Here is an 18227-nt window from a genome sequence, read left to right on the forward strand (position 1 = left end):
TACTGATCTCCATTGTGTATTTTCTCGGACGTGTGAAATACTTTCAGTGTTAAAGTATACAAAAATCTTTAGGTAAAGTATCAATATATATTTATTTGTTAAATGCGTCAGGTAAATGCTGCTTGGTCAGTTGGAATCCTCGGAGCTATCGCTATAGGCAGATAAGAGCGAAAGACCAGCTGGAGCGGCTGCTGGCGGATTTGGAGCTTTAGTTTCCGCCGTTGTTGATACTACTGAGGTCGAGGTGGCAGTTTGTTTGGTTTCCGTGGACGTTGCTACTGTGGCTGCCTTTGGTTTGACCAGTACTAAGGGCGTCTTCCTTTTCACCAATGGCTGTGAAGATGCTAATTTGCTGGACGAGAAGGCGGAAACACTCAGCGTGCTGGTCTTGGCCTGTTTGGGTAGTGGTGGAGCTGGCTGCAGATCCACCGGCTCCTCCTTGACCTCCTCAATGATTTCCTCTGCCACAACACGAGAGCCTCCTTCGGCTTTGTTCTTGAAGTTTACAGATCTAAAAGAAGAAAAGCGGTTAAAGGAAAGTCTTATCAACTAATGCAAGTAAGAACAAACTTAATGAACTCCTCATCCTCGCGCTCCTCCCGCTCCAGGCGCTCCCGCTCCGTCTCCACCGTGTTGTATTGCTGCAGCAGCGTGTTGTAGTCCACCGTCTGCTGCCGTCTGTTCAGATCCCGCAGCTCCTCCAGGCTCTCGATCATTTCGATCTCGTTGCGCGACTGCTGGGTGCGGTTCTCGAGCAGCTTCATCGGATTGTTGGCCTCCTCGTCGCGCAGCTCCTGCTCCTCGCGGCGCGCCTGCTCCTCGGCCAACTTGAGGGCCATGAAATTGCGCGTGGCCCCCGCCTCGATCTCGTAGTCCGTGTTCTGCGGATCCGTCTTGAAGGAGATCTCCTGCAGGCAGCGGGTGCACTTGATGTAGAACCGATAGATCCTGATGCCCAGGTACGTCTCGTTGTCCACATCCTCCTTGCGCGCGTTGAACTTCTTGCCCTTGTAGATGTACTCGCCGCAGGTTTTGCAGCGCATATTAAATGGAGCCATTAATCTCACGGTGTACTGGCGGTTTTTGGCCAGTTTCATCCGCGGAATCTTCGACGGGTCGAAGTCCGGGGGGTAGTATTTCTGCAAGGGATGTGGTTAGGTGGGGGTCTAGGATTTACTCGTTGTTTACTTACGTTTAGAACTTTGCGCTCAGACATTTTGCAGCGTACAAATTAGTTTTACCAAAATAAATACAATTATTTACTATAGCCGAAATAGCTCGTTACACAACACTAAAACCAAGACTGTGTTGTAAAGCGAGGTATTTCAGCTGATGTCGATCTATAGTTGTCTCGCTCTAAATGTTCTCAAATAAACCGCCAAATTTGAATTCAAAAGATTAAAATTATTTAAAAGTGATTTCATAATTATGTTTATTGTTATAAGAATCCTTGACAACCCATTTTAATAAAAACAAAAAATATATATGTATTGTCGGTGATACATGCTCTTCTTTATAAATAACATTTATGTACAAAAACAGTTTTTAAATACAACTTTCAAGTTTCGTCACATTTTTCTTTGGCTATTATTGCTGGTTGAGTTGTGCTCGCTGGTATAAATGCTATAAATAAACACTCTCACATAATGCTGCTCGTAGTTGGACTATCGTTTCCGTCGTCTGGGGGACTACTCCTCCGGATTCCAGGGAATCTGCTAGGTAGCTGCAGGGTGGGCGCACCGTTCTCCAGATCGGACATCGGAGCAGTGGCCACAAAGGCATCACCACTGCCCACATCTACGTCCGGGAAGCTCACCTTCTTGGGAGCGGTAATGGCCGGCATGGTCACGGACTTGGGACGACCCTCCAATTTCAAGGCCGCTCTGGGAATCTTGTGCTTCACCAGCTCATAGGTGCAGGCATAGAGGAAAGTGTACTGCTGCTGCGTCTGCACCATCTTCATGCGCTGTAAATTTAAGGTAGTTAAATGATAGAGATACTAGTTAGTCGTATAACCAAATAAACCCACTTGAAAACGCAGCTTCTTGACTATTTCGAAAATATTGATTTTCGACTCGCTCTTCAGACGCTGCATGATCAGATCCAGACCTATAAAGGTGCCCGTTCTGCCCACTCCCGCACTGCAATGGACCACGATGGGCGAGTAACTGGGCCGCCGTTCCGCCTTCACCTTCTTAACGAGGGTAATCAAGTGCATAGGATCCTCGGGACAGCCGTGATCGGGCCACTTTTTGAAATAGAAGTGGACAACCTTCTCCTTCAAACCATACTTATCATGCACAACTGTCAATTCGGTGCGATCGTACAGCTCAAAGACTTCCTTGGACTTGACGGTCACTGTTAATCCCCTCATGGTATAGGGATAATACTCATGACATTTGATCTAGAAAAGGAAATCGATTTAAAATAAATTTAAAGAAGGGGTTTTTAGACACTCACAATATTTCCCTCGCGAAACTGGGTTACTTGAACTATAACCCTAACGTTGTACTGCAGGATCATGCGCCAAAAGTCCATCACGCTCTCTGGTTTTGGTCCCTGTGTGGCTATGTACTCCTTCTTACGCGTGTGACCCTTTTAAATAGGTGTAGATTTAAGAGGACTAAATCTATAAGTCAAGTACTACAACTTACATCTATGAAAGAGGCATTGATGTAGTCCGATCCCTCAGCATCTATATCCAGAATCACCCGGTTCTTGTCATCTATTGAAAGGTATATTTATAAAGAGGGTTTAGCCAAGTTTTATAAGCACTTACAAGGATATATATCCGCATAACGATTCTTGTGGCAACCCAACTCGGAGGCAGAATAGCTCAGCTCCAGGGCCACCACGGTGATCTCCTTGAACTCCCTCGCCAGTTTCTCCGGCTTGGCCACCTCCGCATAAAAGATGGCAAAGTTCTTGGCGATCACATTGCCGAAAGGATCCTCGATGCCCTGACCAGAGTCGCGTTTCCTGAGAGTCAAGAAAACTCCTCAGTAAGGAAAACATCACTAGATAATTTAACCTACCAGGCCAACCGCTTGCGCACCCAGAGAACTGCCAAGCCAAGGACAAAGGCCAAGAGGAGGCAGCTGCAGACGCTGACCAGGATCAGGGTGACCTTGATGGCCGCCTTCGTTTTGAAATTCAGAACTGCAGCATCGCTGTAACCAGAGGCGGTGAAGAGCCTGACCACCACATTGTAGTCCGTATCGGGTAGCAGGGGTCCATTGCAATATCTCTTCGTGGTCTCCGAGCACTTGTCCAGTCCGATGGTGAAGACTATTTCCTCATTGGAGGTTGAGTCCCGCTGAAGGACTTTTCCCTGCCGTTGAACAGGCACCGGATGCCAGCGCTCCTCGGTGGTTTGGTACTGCAGACTGCAATCCCCAGTGCCATCTGCCCCCGCTTCCTGGTAGGATAGCACTTGGGGCCAATGGTCACCCGTTGTGTCGTATTTTAAGGTAGGAATGCCAGCACAGCTCTTCTGGGAGAGCATAAGGGCCACATACTTGATGTCACCCGAGTCGGAGGTCATTATATCAGCGGGAAGACGAACAATGGCCGATTTCGTGGGATTAGTCGTCTCCTCGACATTGGCACGCATTAGCTTGATCAGTTCCTCACTCGGAACGGTGGGCACTGGAAGGGAAACCAATGAATTGGGTACTTCTATAAGCCTTTCCCTTCCATATACTCACATCCCGCTGGGGATTGCCAAGTGCCTGCCACGCTATCACTCAGCTGATCTACACCACGATTCTTCACCTGCACCTGCACCGTGTAGTCATACTGCGGCTGCATCTCCGTCTCCGTGTAGGAAATCCGACCCTGTCGGTTCTCCGTGTCCAATTCCACCTTCCGCTGGAACGCCACGGAGGCGAAGTGATCCCGCTTGCCCGTGAAGCCCAGTTGGAAGTACTCAATGTCGCCGTTCGACTTGCAGGGAACCTTCCACGTGATTGTCACGTTGGCGCCGTACTCGCTGTTGTTGTTCTCCGGACCCTGGGGCGTTACGGTCAGATGGGTCACGCTGTCGGATACTAAAAAGTTAAATTACATTAATTTAGATATAAATCCCATTTATATAAATTTAGGTATAGTTCGTAAATTGATTTAACATTATTTAAGATCAATTTTATTTTAAAACAAGAGAGAACGCTATAGTCGGGTGCCCCGACTATCAGATACCCGTTACTCAGCTAAAGAAATTGCGAAGGAGATGAAGATAAAAACTTTGATCCGCCGTAACTTTTTAACGAATGGTCCGATTTAAAAAATTTCTTCTACATTTCGATAGGTATTGATAAACACCATTAAACTGCATTTTTACTTTTCCGAAATATTGAAATTTTTAAAATTGTATATAAGCGACTGTGGGCGTTAGAGGGGGCGTGGCACCCTTTTGAAACAAACTTGCACTGCGTAGGAACTCCTAGAATCTGCATGCAAAATGTCAATCTTCTAGCTTTTATAGTTTCCGAGATCTCAGCGTTCATACAGACAGACAGACGGACAGACAGACGGACAGACGGACAGACGGACAGACGGACATGGCTAGATCGACTCGGCTAGTGATCCTGATCAAGAATATATATAGTTTATAGGGTCGGAAACGCTTCCTTCTACCTGTTACATACTTTTGCACGAATCTAGTATACCCTTTTACTCTACGAGTAACGGGTATAAATATGGCCAGGTAAATTTGACCTGGTCAAAAATAGTATTTAATGTAAAAACGATATGGGTCACGTTGTCGGATACTGAAAAGTTTACATTACAAAAGATTACATTACATTACATATAAATCTAATTTATATAAATTTAGGTACAGTTGGTACACCCAAAAGAAAGTCGATATGAAACGTAGATCGTTTTTACATTATTTAAGATAAATTTTAATTCGATATGGGTAACGTTGTCGGATACTGAAAAGTTCGATTACATTACATTGCATATAAATCTAATTTATATCAATTTAGGTACAGTTGGTACACCCAAAAGAAAGTCGATATGAAACGTAGATCGTTTTTACATTATTTAAGATAAATTTTAATTCATCATCATTCAGATCAATTTTTATTTGATATGTGGCCAGGTAAATTTGACCTGGTCGAAAAGAGTATTTCAAGTAAAAACGATAGAGAAAGTTTTCAGGTATAGTAGGTATAGTAATGTTTGCTTTATTAGGAGAATCTCAAGTAGTTAGTGGGTAGTCGCCGTAAAATCGATATGGGCATATCAATTACTGGTTATGCAATACGCATATCGTTTTAACATGAAGTACTCATTTCGAGCATATCTAATTTAAGGTCGCATATCAAGTTAAAATTAATATTACATAATGACATTACAATATGATAATGTAAAATCGATTTACGTTTCATATAGATTTTTTTTTTGTTTATGTAACCTAATATAACTCACCTGTGGGCAGGGTGATTCCAATAACGGGGCTAGTATACAGACCCATTCCGAAATCATTTTGTGCCGCAACCTGCATCATATATCGCACCGCTGGAGCCAGGCCCGTGAAGTTCACATTCGGCTCGCCCTTGGTCTCCGACTTGGTATCCTGTTCCACCGCGTCACAGTCCTCGGGCACAAAGTAACTGGGCTCGTGGCGCATCAGGAAGGCCTGGTAGTACTTAATAGGTCCATTTGTGTAGGTGGGTGCATCCCAGGCGAACATCAGGCTGCTTTCGGTGTTGTCTCTTAGCTCTACTTTCTCAGGCTGCTCCGGAACTGCAATTAATATTGGATCGTAATCTCAATGCTTGAAAGTAAGGATTTCGGGAATACTCACAGTAGGTTGTGGTCTTCACACCAGCCAAAGTGAGTGGATCGGAAGGTCCAGCTATGTTGTATAGCACCACTTTGCAGACGTATGTCGTGTATGGGGAAAGGGGTTTAAGACTTGTATTGAAACCTGAGAATTACTTGGGATTAGAATATTATTCCGAGGGTTTATAATGTGACCACCAACCCACCCTGCTTGCTGTGACCCTCTTCATAGCTCTCGGCATATGGATTGCGTACTGTGGTGGTGGCATTGCAGCTAAAAAGTGCAAAGATCGTCGCGCAGGTGTTGTTATAGTCTGCATTGAAGGCGGTTAACTCGATGAAATCAGAGCCCGCTTGCTTCATTTCCAGCTTTACCTTTATTATTAAGGGAAAATTTCGAATTACTAAATTAAAACTAAATATATTTAAAAATGTTGTACCTTGGAGCTATCGACTATAGCTGCATTGGTCTCCACTTCGATCTGTTTCAGCTGACCGTCGAGACTTTCTCTGGTATATGGTATGATCTGGATAATGTAGACCTGACAGGCCAGAAGATTCTTGTCGAAGGTCACGGTCGTATTCTGGGTACTAACACTTAGAGCCTCGACCTCAACTAACTTGTCGTCCTCCATCCAACCAGATAGACGGTAGCCATCGATGCAGAGATCAGCGTAGGCGGGTGTTTTCCAGCTCACCACCATCGAATAGGCGGCGGGTTCCACCTCGGGATCCAAGATCTGAGTGGGCTCTACAAGAAGATGATTAGTTTCTCAGAGTTAGAAGAAGTTCGGATCAACTTACGATCTTCGCCGACGGTGCTCTGTTCTTGGTACCTGGCTCCTGAGGTCCCATTTAACTGAGTCGGCACAATCTCCACAATGTATATCCCACAAGGATCTAGGTTCTCGAAGGTAGCGAACCTCTCCTGTGTAACTAACTCATAGGTTTGGTTCTCCGATCGCTGAGTGGGTCCCGTCAACTTCACACTGTAGTTGGCCACACACCTGGGATGATTTTGGGGAGCCGACCAAGTCCAATTCAACTGGGTGGAGGCCGCAGTAGGATTGGGTTCATAAATGGCACTGACCGCTATAAAATATAATATAGTGATTACTTAGATCTATGATCTTTTATAATACCCACCCTTTTCGGCCGAAGTGAACTGTTGCGAAGCCTTGGCGGTATTATTCTCGTTGATAAACACTTCGAAGGTATAGGGCTCACATCCCTGAAGATCGGTCAAGAGGTATTCCCTCAACTTGCCATCAGAGGAGACGTCCGTCCAATCGCACACAACTATTTAAAGAAAGTAAGGGTTTAAAAAAAGATAATAATCTTTTGAGGGCACTCAAAGTTCACCTTCATTGCCGGAGTCATCCGGAGTGGTCTCTATTGTGGTGGCAGTGACGTAATCCGTATCACTCGTAGTTTCAGTACTGGGTTCCTCCGTGGTTGTATCCAGATTTTGATCCTTACCGCAATCTTCGCGCCTCCACTTGAAGACATAGTTGCTGATGCAGTTCTTCTCGGTGGGATCGCCCCACGAGACGATCGTAATGCCACTGGGTAGATTCGTAACATTCATTGCGAGATCACCGGGCTCCGCGTACTGAGTGTCCACTTCGGTGGAATCCGTATCCACCACGATACTGGCGTTGTTCCGTGTGGCCAAGGTTACAGTGTGGGTCACACAGGCATTTAGTTCGGTAAAAGTTTGCGAATTCTTGTCACTTAGCTGCATGGCGGATTTTGAGTTATCCGCCGTCTTTGCCGTGATTTCAAAGGACTCCACACAGGAGCGATCGGTTGTCTGCCAGGTCACTTTGATGGTATTCGCCGTGGGCACCACCGAGGTCATTGTGGTCCTGGGCTCTGTGAGATCAAGATATAATAGTACTAATATTCTTTAAAGTACCATCCTAACTCACGTTTATACTCGGTGTAGGCATAGATCGTTTGATCTGTAGGTGGGTGCATGCCAACGACGTTTGATCGGAATGAAACCACACACGAGTAGAAAGTGCATGGATTAAGGTTTTCGCTATAAGAGGTTTAAAGTTAATAGATCTCACAAAACTAAAGATATTCCTCCCTACCACACGTTAGCCTCGTTGGCTTTGGTCTCTGTTCCGGATCCATTGCGACAGGTGACTCCTTCAATGGAGTAGTCCGTCTCATCGGGGATGCTGAAGCCGAGCGTATAGACCGTAGAAACCACAGCCACCTCGACCTCTGAAAGTAACCAAGTATCAGAATTAGTATTATTTCAATTTTGGATATAGTTACACACAAAAAAAAGCACGTCGCCGTAAAATGGATAAGTCCAGGTAATTTTCAGGTAATTCATACTCATATCCATTCTACCTGAAATATTCATAAAATTTACATTAAATAATATCATTTTGCCGAATTCTCTCTCTCTGAGATTCTCTAACTTCGAAAAAGAGCGCAGGAGTCAATATGGCGAGCAAAATGACATGAGTGGAAGCGAGAAAGACGTATTCGAAACTCGAACTGACGTACTTCAAGCATGTTTTCTCGTTTTTACATTTTCGACCATATCACATTTACCTGGCGCCATATCAAGTTAAAAAGGATATTAAAAAAGGTCAAATTGACCTACGATTCCTATCCATTTTTTTTTGTGTGTAATAGTAGGGGATCTATAATCTATCCTCACTTTCTCTTTAAGCTTTCAAGTAGAAAGTAATACTTACTATCGGCTAGTTCCTGGCTCCCAACCACTGGAATGGGCGAAGGATCGGTTTGACCTTGGACCCAGGCGATCCATAGGGTCAGGATCAACCCGTAAACCTTGAACGATGGCTTCCAATGTCTGGTGTCCATCTTAGGGCCTCATTGCTTCAGTTGCTGTTCCAGTGAGTAATGCGTTATTAATTATTAATAATTAATGGCTATCGCCGAGGAGCTAAAGCAACCGGTTGCTTCTGGGATTTTCCGCGAAGCATTAACCTCGCCCAATTGCAAATCAGTTGGCTTATACACTTTTAATTTGTGTATAAACACAAATAAATAAGAGTTCACTGTACGTGCGCAAACGAAAGGTGATTCGTAAACAATTTGTGGCCGCCGAACTTTCGTAAATCTCTCGGAGCGATGATTCTGGATCCCTGAGTTGCTGACCAGCGCAACAAATGAAGGAATACATAAATATTTGATACAATCTCGTATGCTTTCGAATCCCACTAGCCACTGAGCGATTTATGGTAATTTCAGAAATTCCACAAGTAATTGGAAAATGTAAACAATAAACGGGGACGAGATACTACAGGGAGTTATCTGAAAGTCGGCGGGTCGTAGTCACGGATTTTAATTATAGCAGGAATACGTGGGGATTTGAGGAAGGGAGTGGTGAAACCGCTTAAACCGCGACCAATGTCAGGCGCAATATTTTCGGATCCGGAGAATCTTATCGAGGCACTCGAAATGCTGGAGAAGTGGCCAGTGGTAGAGATACTGATAGTAATCTGGCTTGTTGGACAACCCAATAATACTCGCAGAAATTAACGACTGATTCGCTGGGCTTTTTTTGCAATCCCATCACGCATTCGCTTATGGGGAGGAATGGGTAATATCAATAGATATAAACTATAGCCGATATGCGAGTGCGTCACGGAGGCTCTAATCGAATGAATACCTCGAAATTGGCAGCACTAATTACTAATTTCAGTTGTCACCGCGACGGAAGCAGGCTCTTCGCCTCTTTAAAGCAAATAAAATGACACTTTCCGATACTTATTAATGGCACGGCGTTATCAGAAACAGAAACTGGGGAATGGAGACAATTTGCCAGGTTCTTTCTACGTTGGTCTGGTTAAACAAATCACATTGCTATTACTCCGAGGTTTTCCAAACACCAAATAACCAAAGCCAATAATAACAATTTAACGGTTACACACGCGGCCTTTATCATGGACATATAATCAGTGTCGGTCAGATAAGGACAAACATATGGATGGGTCATAAATGGCTTTCGATTTCTGAACTTAAACGCCATAATATCCAGGATTTCCCATAACAGGATTAGCTTCCGTTGAATCAATATGAATCATCTACAATCGATTCATATTCAATCGATCGAGCGATCAGCGTTTATCTTGGTTGGGGGTGTAATGCGTACAAATGGCTGATTAAATCGATCACTGATAACACTTGGAGTGCCTAAATTTGGCAAATGATTTACATTATTCGGCAATTTGCACAATGAAAGGTTCAGATATTGCTGGAAACACTGCACTCACAGGTGACAGATTGTGGATTTTATTGTTGCTTTTTTCGGGGAGCGCGAGACCGCGAATATTGGGCACTAGTACTACTAAGATCGAAAGTTTCGCCCGAATACTAGCTAATATAACCGTTTCCGCCGAGAGTTTCTCAAATACTGAGCGCCAAAGGAAATTCTCGCATATCGGTTGTGTTATTCTGGCGCTGAGTGGTTACTGATAAGGAAAGTTTACTCCCATCGCGAGTGTGTGAGTAAGATAACAACAAACTCAGTTGAGTTACAAGTTAACTGCAGTGTTGACAAGTGAATTAGGTAGTTGTAAAATAAAATGAAAGTATTATTAAAAAGGTAAGGTATGATTAATCAAGAACTCAATTTGGTCAGAAATGGTTAAACGGGTTTTAATTATTTCTAGCTCTTTACAAGTCTGAGCAAACGCAACTAATGAAGGTTATTTATTTTCCAACTAATTACTTTCTTTTCACCTTGAATTCCTTACAAAGTCATCTCTTTAGGTAAACTCATTTCAAAAAGCCCGCCAATTTTCTGTACTGTTCACACTGCGCCAATATCTAAGTACGTACTAAAGTTTTGTCTAAAAATTATCTGTGGTAACCCAATTATTTCCTATATTTTATTATTATTATTAAGATACTTTTTTTTAACAATATAGTCATAAACATTTTTAACGGACAAGCTTTAAAGCCTATCAGAACATCGATATCAAGTATGACCACCTTTATCGATAGTCCCGTGATGATTTTTCAGCTGACCCCGCTGCGGTCACACTTTTCGAAGCATTTTCGTCGCTCGTCATTTTCTGCGTAATTCTTTTCGTAATTAAGCATAAATAAACGCGATTATAAATATATGAAACATTAAATTGATGTAAGTAATGTAAAGGAAACCCATAATCAATTCGCCGCGTTGAACAAAAACACCCAGGCAAAATGGAATTTTCGCAACTGTGTGTAAATGGGCAACTAGAAAAAATGAGAGAAAAAATGTCATATGTACGAGACACTGTCCGTGGCAGAGTGTTAGTGCGCGCGTTATGTACCGAGCAAATGATTGAAATCGGCCAAAATCGAGATATAGTGCGGACACTTAGATATTTGTCCTTTCCCCCATTTTGCATATTGCCATTGGGACACTTCTTCTCTTGGCCCCTCTCTCTATCCAAGATGGCCGTCGTAACAGTATTTTCGTTCGAACTGTTGTTGTTATTGTGTGTTGCTTTGTGTGTTTGTTATTGAAAAGAAAATGAGAAAACCAGCGAAAGAGTTATGCAAATTATGCACAATATACAGAGTGTGTTGAACAAAAAGCAATCAGTAAATAAGTGGAGAAACAAACAACGATTACATTTTTTACAACCACCAGAAAGCGATGACACATCGCGTGCGTTGGTGTGCGTGCCTGTGAGTGTCGATGTCTGTGGATTTCGCGCATGTGTTGGAGTCCTCCCCCTCGCCAAAAGCGGAATTGATCGATTTTTAGCCAAGTCAAGTCCCCGAACTGGGCGATATGGCGATTCCTTGCATACTTCCCATTCCCCTTAACGCCCGACCGCCCAATACCTAATAGCTGGCTAAAAAAATAGCCCAAACCAGTTCTGCCAATGCACAAGAAATCTCGTTTTATTGTTGTTCTTGTCTTTTACAGTTTTTCCGTTTTGGGTTTTTTTACTGCGGCATTCTTTTAGGTATTCAAGACCCGTTGCGATTTCCCAGAATGTGTGGAAAGCGCTCCTGATACTGCAAATTGTTTCAATTTATTTGGCGAGCTTTTGCACATTGTTCCCACCAATGGGTTAATGTGAAGCAAATAAAAACTGTTAGTCCCTGCTTTCCTAGACCGCCGGGGGTTAAAGCTGGAGTTCAAAGCTTTTGGGCTATTGTTTTCCTTTTCCCTCTCTCTTTGCACTTGAAATTGCAGTTGCATTCGCTCGCCGCGTGTGGGTCTGTGTGTGTTAATCAATGAAACACGCAAATAAACAAGCAGAGGCAAGTGCAAGGTCTGTTTGCCAGAGCGGGAGAAAGAGTGTAGCGAAAAGGGGGAGTGAGTGGAAGGGAAAGATCCCAGAGGCATCCTTAATTCGCAAGTGTGTGTGTACAGAGTGCAGCCCTGGTCTATTCTCCCTGCCAACTGTCTCGCTCTCACGCCCACGCGAGAGCATTTAAAATTCAAATATTAAATTAGCTTGGGCAAGTGCAACAATGAGAATCGCATTTTTTCAACTGATTTAGTAACATTTCTGGCAGAGCGTGCGACCCGAAACGCCCCCTTCTTATTGTTATTTCTCTTATGTGGCACACACCCACTGATTTACGGTTACAATGCGCATGTCTTGGTGTTTTGGAATGCCTGGTTGCCACAACACAAACGCCGTTGACTCCATTCGCCATTGGGGGGTTAAAGGGACCCCATCTTAACCCCACTCGTCGCCGCTGCCCACGCTCCACTTTTCCATTAGTTCTTGTGACGCGTTCGCTACGCTTTTCATTGATTTTCCTGGGATATATTTAGATGCGCAGTTAGCGGGCAGGCAAACATCCACCTACAATATTTAAATGATGAGCGCAGAGTGTTCCCTTCCGTCCACACAGCTGATAAGGCAGTGGAGCAGTCCAAGTCTCGCTCACAGTCCACATGACTCACGGCTATATTCAGTTTGAGTTGCGGTCCCGAACCCGTTTGGTCAGTTTTTGTTTTTGCCATTTTTGCTAGTTCAAAAAAATCGTTAAATATCATTTGGCCAAAAATAATTTGAAAACGTCATTTCCTAGTCCGTGAATGTGTGAAAATGTGTTTTACACTTGGGGCCAAACAAATGGCTCTGAAATCGAGACGTTTGGACTTAAGAACAGCTTGAAGTTTGAGTAGAGTTTTATTTTTTTAATATATATTTTAATTATAAATTATTATTATTAAACTTATTGTGTTAAACCAGAAGGATTTGCTATAATAGAATTATGTTCGGTTTTTAATAAATTTATTTAAAAGCTTTTTATTACATTTGAAAAATAATATAAATCAAATAGGGCCACTACTATTCCCACCGCTGGTGTCTGTGTTTGTTCTGCTTCTTCGCTCGCACGCTCTTTCGCAGCCTTATTTACCTATAAGAAGTTGCTTGAACTACCGTTAAGTCCGGCTAATTGGCTTTGCCTTGCCCAGCGTCGATTTTGCTGGTAGTTGGCAACGCGTCCGCTCAGTTGTCCATTTGTCCATCGTTGTTATCAAGTACGCCAGATATGCGTTCGCTTTTTGTGTTTCCGATTGCGGTTTTATTGCGTGCTATATGCTATACACCTGTGATTTGTCCACCTTGAGTTGATTGAATGGGTCTGGCACACACACTAATTGTAGAAAACCGGCTACCGAGTTGTTTTTGCCTAATTCCATTTGGAAGCTTAGATGTTCGCGATTGCCGATCGACCCTTGAACTTATTGATGACGAGTGCAGTTTGATTGCAGGGCTACCAAATGGCTGTTCGCCTCGAGCTTTACCAGCTTTTCGATTATTATTCTCTGTCCAATTATTCGAGGTACGAGGCAACACAGAAATTTGTGCCAGAAACCGAAGACGATGATAATGATGATGCTCCGCTTTGGGTTTGAAAAAAAAGAGAATAAAACAATATAATGACTAGACGAAAGATGAGCATAAGAAACACAAATGCTGTTGCCAAAAAAAATCCAAGAAAATGTGGGTGACTTGCCCTCCATGAGAATTCAAACGAAACTCGCTGGCATTTTTGGCATTTAACTTTTGCGAAACCAATTTCCTGTCTCCGTCACAGTAATTCATCATATGATTATACAGTACAACTTCGATAAAGTAATTTAAAATTAATCAAAGGATTTAACTCACAAAAAAAAAAGATTTTTAACTCGAAATTAAGAAAATTTCTGATACCATTTTAATGGAGCTTTTTTAATATAATATTTAACTCATTTTATATCAATTTTTCCCATTGCAGAATTGCACGAATCGAAGGCGGTAAAACGAATCAAACGAGAGCAGCGCAAAACAAGCCAAATCGGAAAACAGTATGAAAATGGTGTTGTCGCAGCGGCAGCGCGAGGAGCTGTAAGTACTCATACTAAAATAGGTTTCTTACCAAGTAACTAATCATTGTTATCCCTTCTTAATTAGTAACCAAGCGATTGCCGATTACCTGGGCTCAAATGGCTACGCCGACTCATTGGAGACCTTCCGCAAGGAGGCCGATCTCAGCACAGAAGCGGAAAAGAAGTTTGGTGGACTGCTGGAGAAGAAGTGGACGTCCGTCATCCGGCTGCAGAAGAAAGTGATGGAACTAGAGGCTAAGCTCACCGAAGCTGAGAAGGAGGTAATCGAGGGTGCGCCCACAAAGAACAAACGGACGCCCGGCGAGTGGATACCGAGGCCACCAGAGAAGTTCTCCCTGACCGGTCATCGGGCCAGCATAACGAGGGTAAGTTGGCTACTTAAAATTCATAAGAATCTGTAATTAACAACTAAATTATTGTATAATTTTTACAGGTTATATTTCATCCCATTTTTGGTCTAATGGTTTCCGCTTCCGAAGATGCCACCATCAAGATTTGGGACTTTGAAACTGGCGAGTACGAGCGCAGTCTAAAGGGACACACAGACTCGGTGCAGGATGTGGCATTCGATGCCCAGGGCAAGCTTTTGGGTAAGATCTACTATTATTTAATAAATTATCAAACCCAATTCATGGAATTTCGTTTCTTTTACAGCTTCCTGCAGCGCGGACTTGTCCATCAAATTGTGGGATTTCCAGCAGAGCTACGAGTGTGTCAAAACCATGCATGGTCACGATCACAATGTCTCGTCGGTGGCCTTTGTGCCCGCCGGAGACTACGTACTGTCCGCATCGCGAGACCGCACCATCAAAATGTGGGAGGTGGCCACAGGGTAAGTTGCGAAGAAGAACGTTCCGTAAGAATGATAACTTATCTTCCCACCCCCCAGCTACTGTGTGAAAACCTACACAGGCCACAGAGAGTGGGTGCGAATGGTGCGAGTGCACATCGAAGGCAGCATCTTTGCCACATGCTCAAATGATCAGACAATACGTGTTTGGTTGACGAATTCAAAAGACTGCAAGGTGAGCATAGCGCGAGTTGTGGCCCCCTGCTGGCGATGGTGTCTCACGTTGATTTGGTTATCCTGCAGGTTGAATTACGCGATCATGAGCATACCGTGGAGTGCATTGCCTGGGCGCCGGAAGCCGCAGCCTCGGCGATAAACGAGGCAGCCGGAGCGGACAACAAGAAGGGCCACCACCAGGGCCCGTTCCTGGCCTCCGGCTCTCGCGACAAAACCATTCGCATTTGGGACGTGAGCGTCGGCCTCTGCCTGCTCACGCTGAGTGGCCATGACAACTGGGTGCGTGGCCTGGCATTCCATCCGGGCGGCAAGTACCTGGTGTCGGCCAGCGATGACAAGACCATCCGGGTCTGGGACTTGCGCAACAAGCGATGCATGAAGACGCTATACGCGCATCAGCATTTCTGCACCTCCATAGGTACGTTTATCACGGAATCCTTTAATATCGAACATATTGTAATCATTTTCCTTTGCAGATTTTCACAAAGCGCATCCGTACGTTATTAGCGGTAGCGTAGATCAAACAGTTAAGGTCTGGGAATGCCGTTAAAATAAAGGAAAACTCGGCAAGGGTTCTGCTTACTTCTCAATTTAAACATAAATAAAGTTAATATATTAAATCACATACCCACACACTCGAGCAGTCTCAGCAACCTCCGCGGAAGTTTATTTTCCAGACGCTTTCTGTGTCAGCGTCCGACAGCAAAATGAACATAATTGTATTTTAAAACTGAATGAAACTGGCGAAAACGAATTATTTATTTAATTGTACAACCCTCTAACTAAACTAACTACCTACCTACTATATACAAAGTACATATACATTAATGCCTAAAAAATATACCTACCTACGATTATCGTTTAAAGTTAAAGCGCCCGCTCTTTATACCCCAGCACAGGCTCGCTAAGCAAACAGGCACCCAAACCTTGAGTTTGTCACAGAATTCAATAAGAATGGAAAGTATTTACTGTGGTAAAGCGTTATTCATTCGACAGCTAATGGTTCCAGTTGGCACAGAAATGTTTCTCCATCCACAAAATGTACCCGAGCACTCGCACTCACTCGTAAATTCAATGACGTTGACGTGTTTAAGTGTTTGCAAACTAAGCATAATAATAGCTAAATTCGCTGATGAAAATATAAGCAAAAGAAAGTATTTCAACAACTTAGAAAACTTGTACTCACAAAGAGAAGTTTGTTATTGAGAATTACTTGAATACATGCTTTTTACCATAATTGAGGTAGTTTTTACGATAACAACCATTTGCTACTTTTTACCGTATTCACTTTGCCCAAGTCCTGTTTTGTGTTCTTTTTCGCGAAAGGATCTTCAACAAAAACAAATACCTTTCAAAATGCTTACAAGTTTAAGTTGGCTTTAAGTTCAAAATATAATTTACGTTTACGGTTTATATAGTAGAAAAATGCTGCAAATTTATTTGTAATTGTTTATTTAAGAGCAACGGCAAAAAATATACCTACATATTAATATAATATAAATAATTATTTGTGGAAAAACGAAAAATCGCATAGATGTATCCGAGAAAAAAACAGAAAAATCCAGCAATTAGAAGAAAAGATATTTTGGATTCAAAGAAATCAAATTAATGGAATCAATAAAAACTTGCTTCTTCAAGAAACCAAAAAGAAAATGTTTATGCCCAGAATTTGAGCAGTGGTTTTTTGTCAAGGGTATAATCAAGTCTTGACTATGTATTGCCTTCGATGTCAAATTTTGAAAGCATTTATTGTACTCGCAAATGCAACATTTGATGCACCTTTATTGATATAAGATAACAAAATGCGCACTACAGCCATGAAAACTCAATGCGATTCGCAAACTGCTTTTGTCTCAACCAAACTGCTTTAGAACGATGGCCTCAGATGAAAACCCAGATTCAGGCGATGTATAGAAATCGCTTAATATATATTACAAAAGTACTACAAATAAAACTGCAATTTGTTTTATTAATAACTAGTTTATTTATAGGGGTACAATTGGAACTTATGGCTGACTTTCATTATCCGGCTTGGGATTGTCTGTTTCTTGTTCTACATTAGGTGTTTCTTCGGTGGTTTCTGTTTTTAGTGACTGTCCGCCCTCCTTAGTGGGTTCTGCAGAAGATTCTTCATTGTTGACTTCTGAATCTGGCTCTGTTGTCTTTTCTTTTAAAGGTTCCTGGGTTTCTTTCGAAGTCACCTCTTTCTCTTCATCAACGTTAGTGTCTGGCTTTTCCTCTGCGGTTTCTGGAGCTTTCTCCTCCTCTGAATCTGTGTTGCTAGACTCGGAGGCTTCCTTAGCCTGTGGCTTCTTTTCTTCCCTTGGCTTTTTGGCCCGCTGCTTTTTCTTCAGCCGTTTGGCTCTCTTCTTGGCTGTCTTGTCTTCGGCCGCCCGGCGATTATCGTCCAACTTCTGCTGGTATGCCTCATCTGCAGCTTCGCGGGAGCTCTGGTTTTGGATGTTTTTCTGGCGAGCGTACTCCTTGCGGCGCAGGTGGCGGTACACATGGAACTCTCCGGATCCCGCGCCGGCACTACTGCCCATAACATTCCGCACAAAGGTGGGCACTGAGGACATGAAGTCCCGTTCGCGACGCTGCTCAGGTATGATGATGGGTTTATCCTGTTAATTAAAGAACCCATTAGTAAGAAGTAAAACCAGCAAGCCGCTCAAAACATACCGGATTCTTCATCAGTTTCTCCAGCTTCAGCCGTTGCAGATCTGTGGCGGTTTTGACGAATGGTCGGAGGGGCTTGTCCTCGGTATCACTGTCACCAGATCCTGCATCCTTCTTCTTTTTCTTCGGCTTATGTTCCGGCTCTTTTACCAAGTTTTTTATAAGCGACATTTTGTTCTCCTAAAACAAAAACAGTATTTTTTGTGAGGCTGTAATGCAAAAGTGATAAAATACCAACTCAATTCGAATGTAACTGAATGTAATTAAATTTATTTTTTAAAAAAGATTTTGATTGAAATTGTTTGCTTGCTAAAGCATTTTAAAAATAAATTTAATTAATATTTTTAGAATATACCGGTTTGTCGTGTCACGCACTCCATTTCC

The 18227-nt window shown here is 43.0% G+C and overlaps 4 protein-coding genes across 6 annotated transcripts; 1 reads left to right on the forward strand and 3 right to left on the reverse strand.

Moving 5' to 3' along the window:
• Positions 1-3: 3 nt before the first annotated feature.
• Positions 4-1325, reverse strand: LOC108066280 (splicing factor YJU2). Its single transcript, XM_017154718.3, has 3 exons — positions 1193-1325; positions 571-1139; positions 4-511 (listed from the first exon to the last, which is right to left on the reverse strand). The coding sequence occupies exons 1-3, from the start codon at positions 1214-1216 to the stop codon at positions 127-129; spliced, it is 978 nt and encodes a 325-aa protein (XP_017010207.2). The 5' UTR covers positions 1217-1325; the 3' UTR covers positions 4-126.
• Positions 1326-1497: 172 nt separating this feature from the next.
• On the reverse strand, positions 1498-10211 carry Ptp52F (Protein tyrosine phosphatase 52F). Of its 3 annotated transcripts, none has more exons than XM_017154804.3 (18): positions 10056-10211; positions 8511-8664; positions 7890-8025; positions 7722-7834; positions 7153-7665; positions 6937-7089; positions 6595-6882; positions 6231-6541; positions 5997-6165; positions 5813-5935; positions 5434-5751; positions 3708-4049; positions 3036-3648; positions 2780-2979; positions 2655-2725; positions 2461-2595; positions 2030-2404; positions 1498-1966 (listed from the first exon to the last, which is right to left on the reverse strand). In XM_017154804.3, the coding sequence occupies exons 2-18, from the start codon at positions 8638-8640 to the stop codon at positions 1640-1642; spliced, it is 4317 nt and encodes a 1438-aa protein (XP_017010293.2). In that variant the 5' UTR covers positions 8641-8664; positions 10056-10211; the 3' UTR covers positions 1498-1639. The 3 variants fall into 3 exon arrangements, with proteins under 3 accessions (XP_017010293.2, XP_070070272.1, XP_070070271.1); XM_070214171.1 differs by lacking the exon at positions 10056-10211 and adding an exon at positions 9299-9438; XM_070214170.1 differs by lacking the exon at positions 10056-10211 and having other exon boundaries at positions 8511-9438.
• A 586-nt stretch (positions 10212-10797) lies between these two features.
• Lis-1 (LisH and WD40 domain-containing Lis-1) lies at positions 10798-16036 on the forward strand. The gene is made up of 8 exons (XM_044393184.2): positions 10798-10927; positions 14026-14135; positions 14202-14502; positions 14571-14727; positions 14792-14969; positions 15027-15162; positions 15231-15582; positions 15641-16036. The coding sequence occupies exons 2-8, from the start codon at positions 14098-14100 to the stop codon at positions 15712-15714; spliced, it is 1236 nt and encodes a 411-aa protein (XP_044249119.1). The 5' UTR covers positions 10798-10927; positions 14026-14097; the 3' UTR covers positions 15715-16036.
• Positions 16037-17124: 1088 nt separating this feature from the next.
• On the reverse strand, positions 17125-18052 carry LOC108066318 (PRKR-interacting protein 1 homolog). The gene is made up of 2 exons (XM_017154796.3): positions 17847-18052; positions 17125-17788 (listed from the first exon to the last, which is right to left on the reverse strand). Exons 1-2 carry the CDS (start codon positions 18012-18014, stop codon positions 17171-17173), a joined length of 786 nt encoding a protein of 261 aa, XP_017010285.2. The 5' UTR covers positions 18015-18052; the 3' UTR covers positions 17125-17170.
• Positions 18053-18227: the final 175 nt, after the last annotated feature.

The sequence above is a fragment of the Drosophila takahashii genome, chromosome 2R, assembly GCF_030179915.1.
Source record: "Drosophila takahashii strain IR98-3 E-12201 chromosome 2R, DtakHiC1v2, whole genome shotgun sequence".
Taxonomy (NCBI): Eukaryota; Metazoa; Arthropoda; class Insecta; order Diptera; family Drosophilidae; genus Drosophila; species Drosophila takahashii.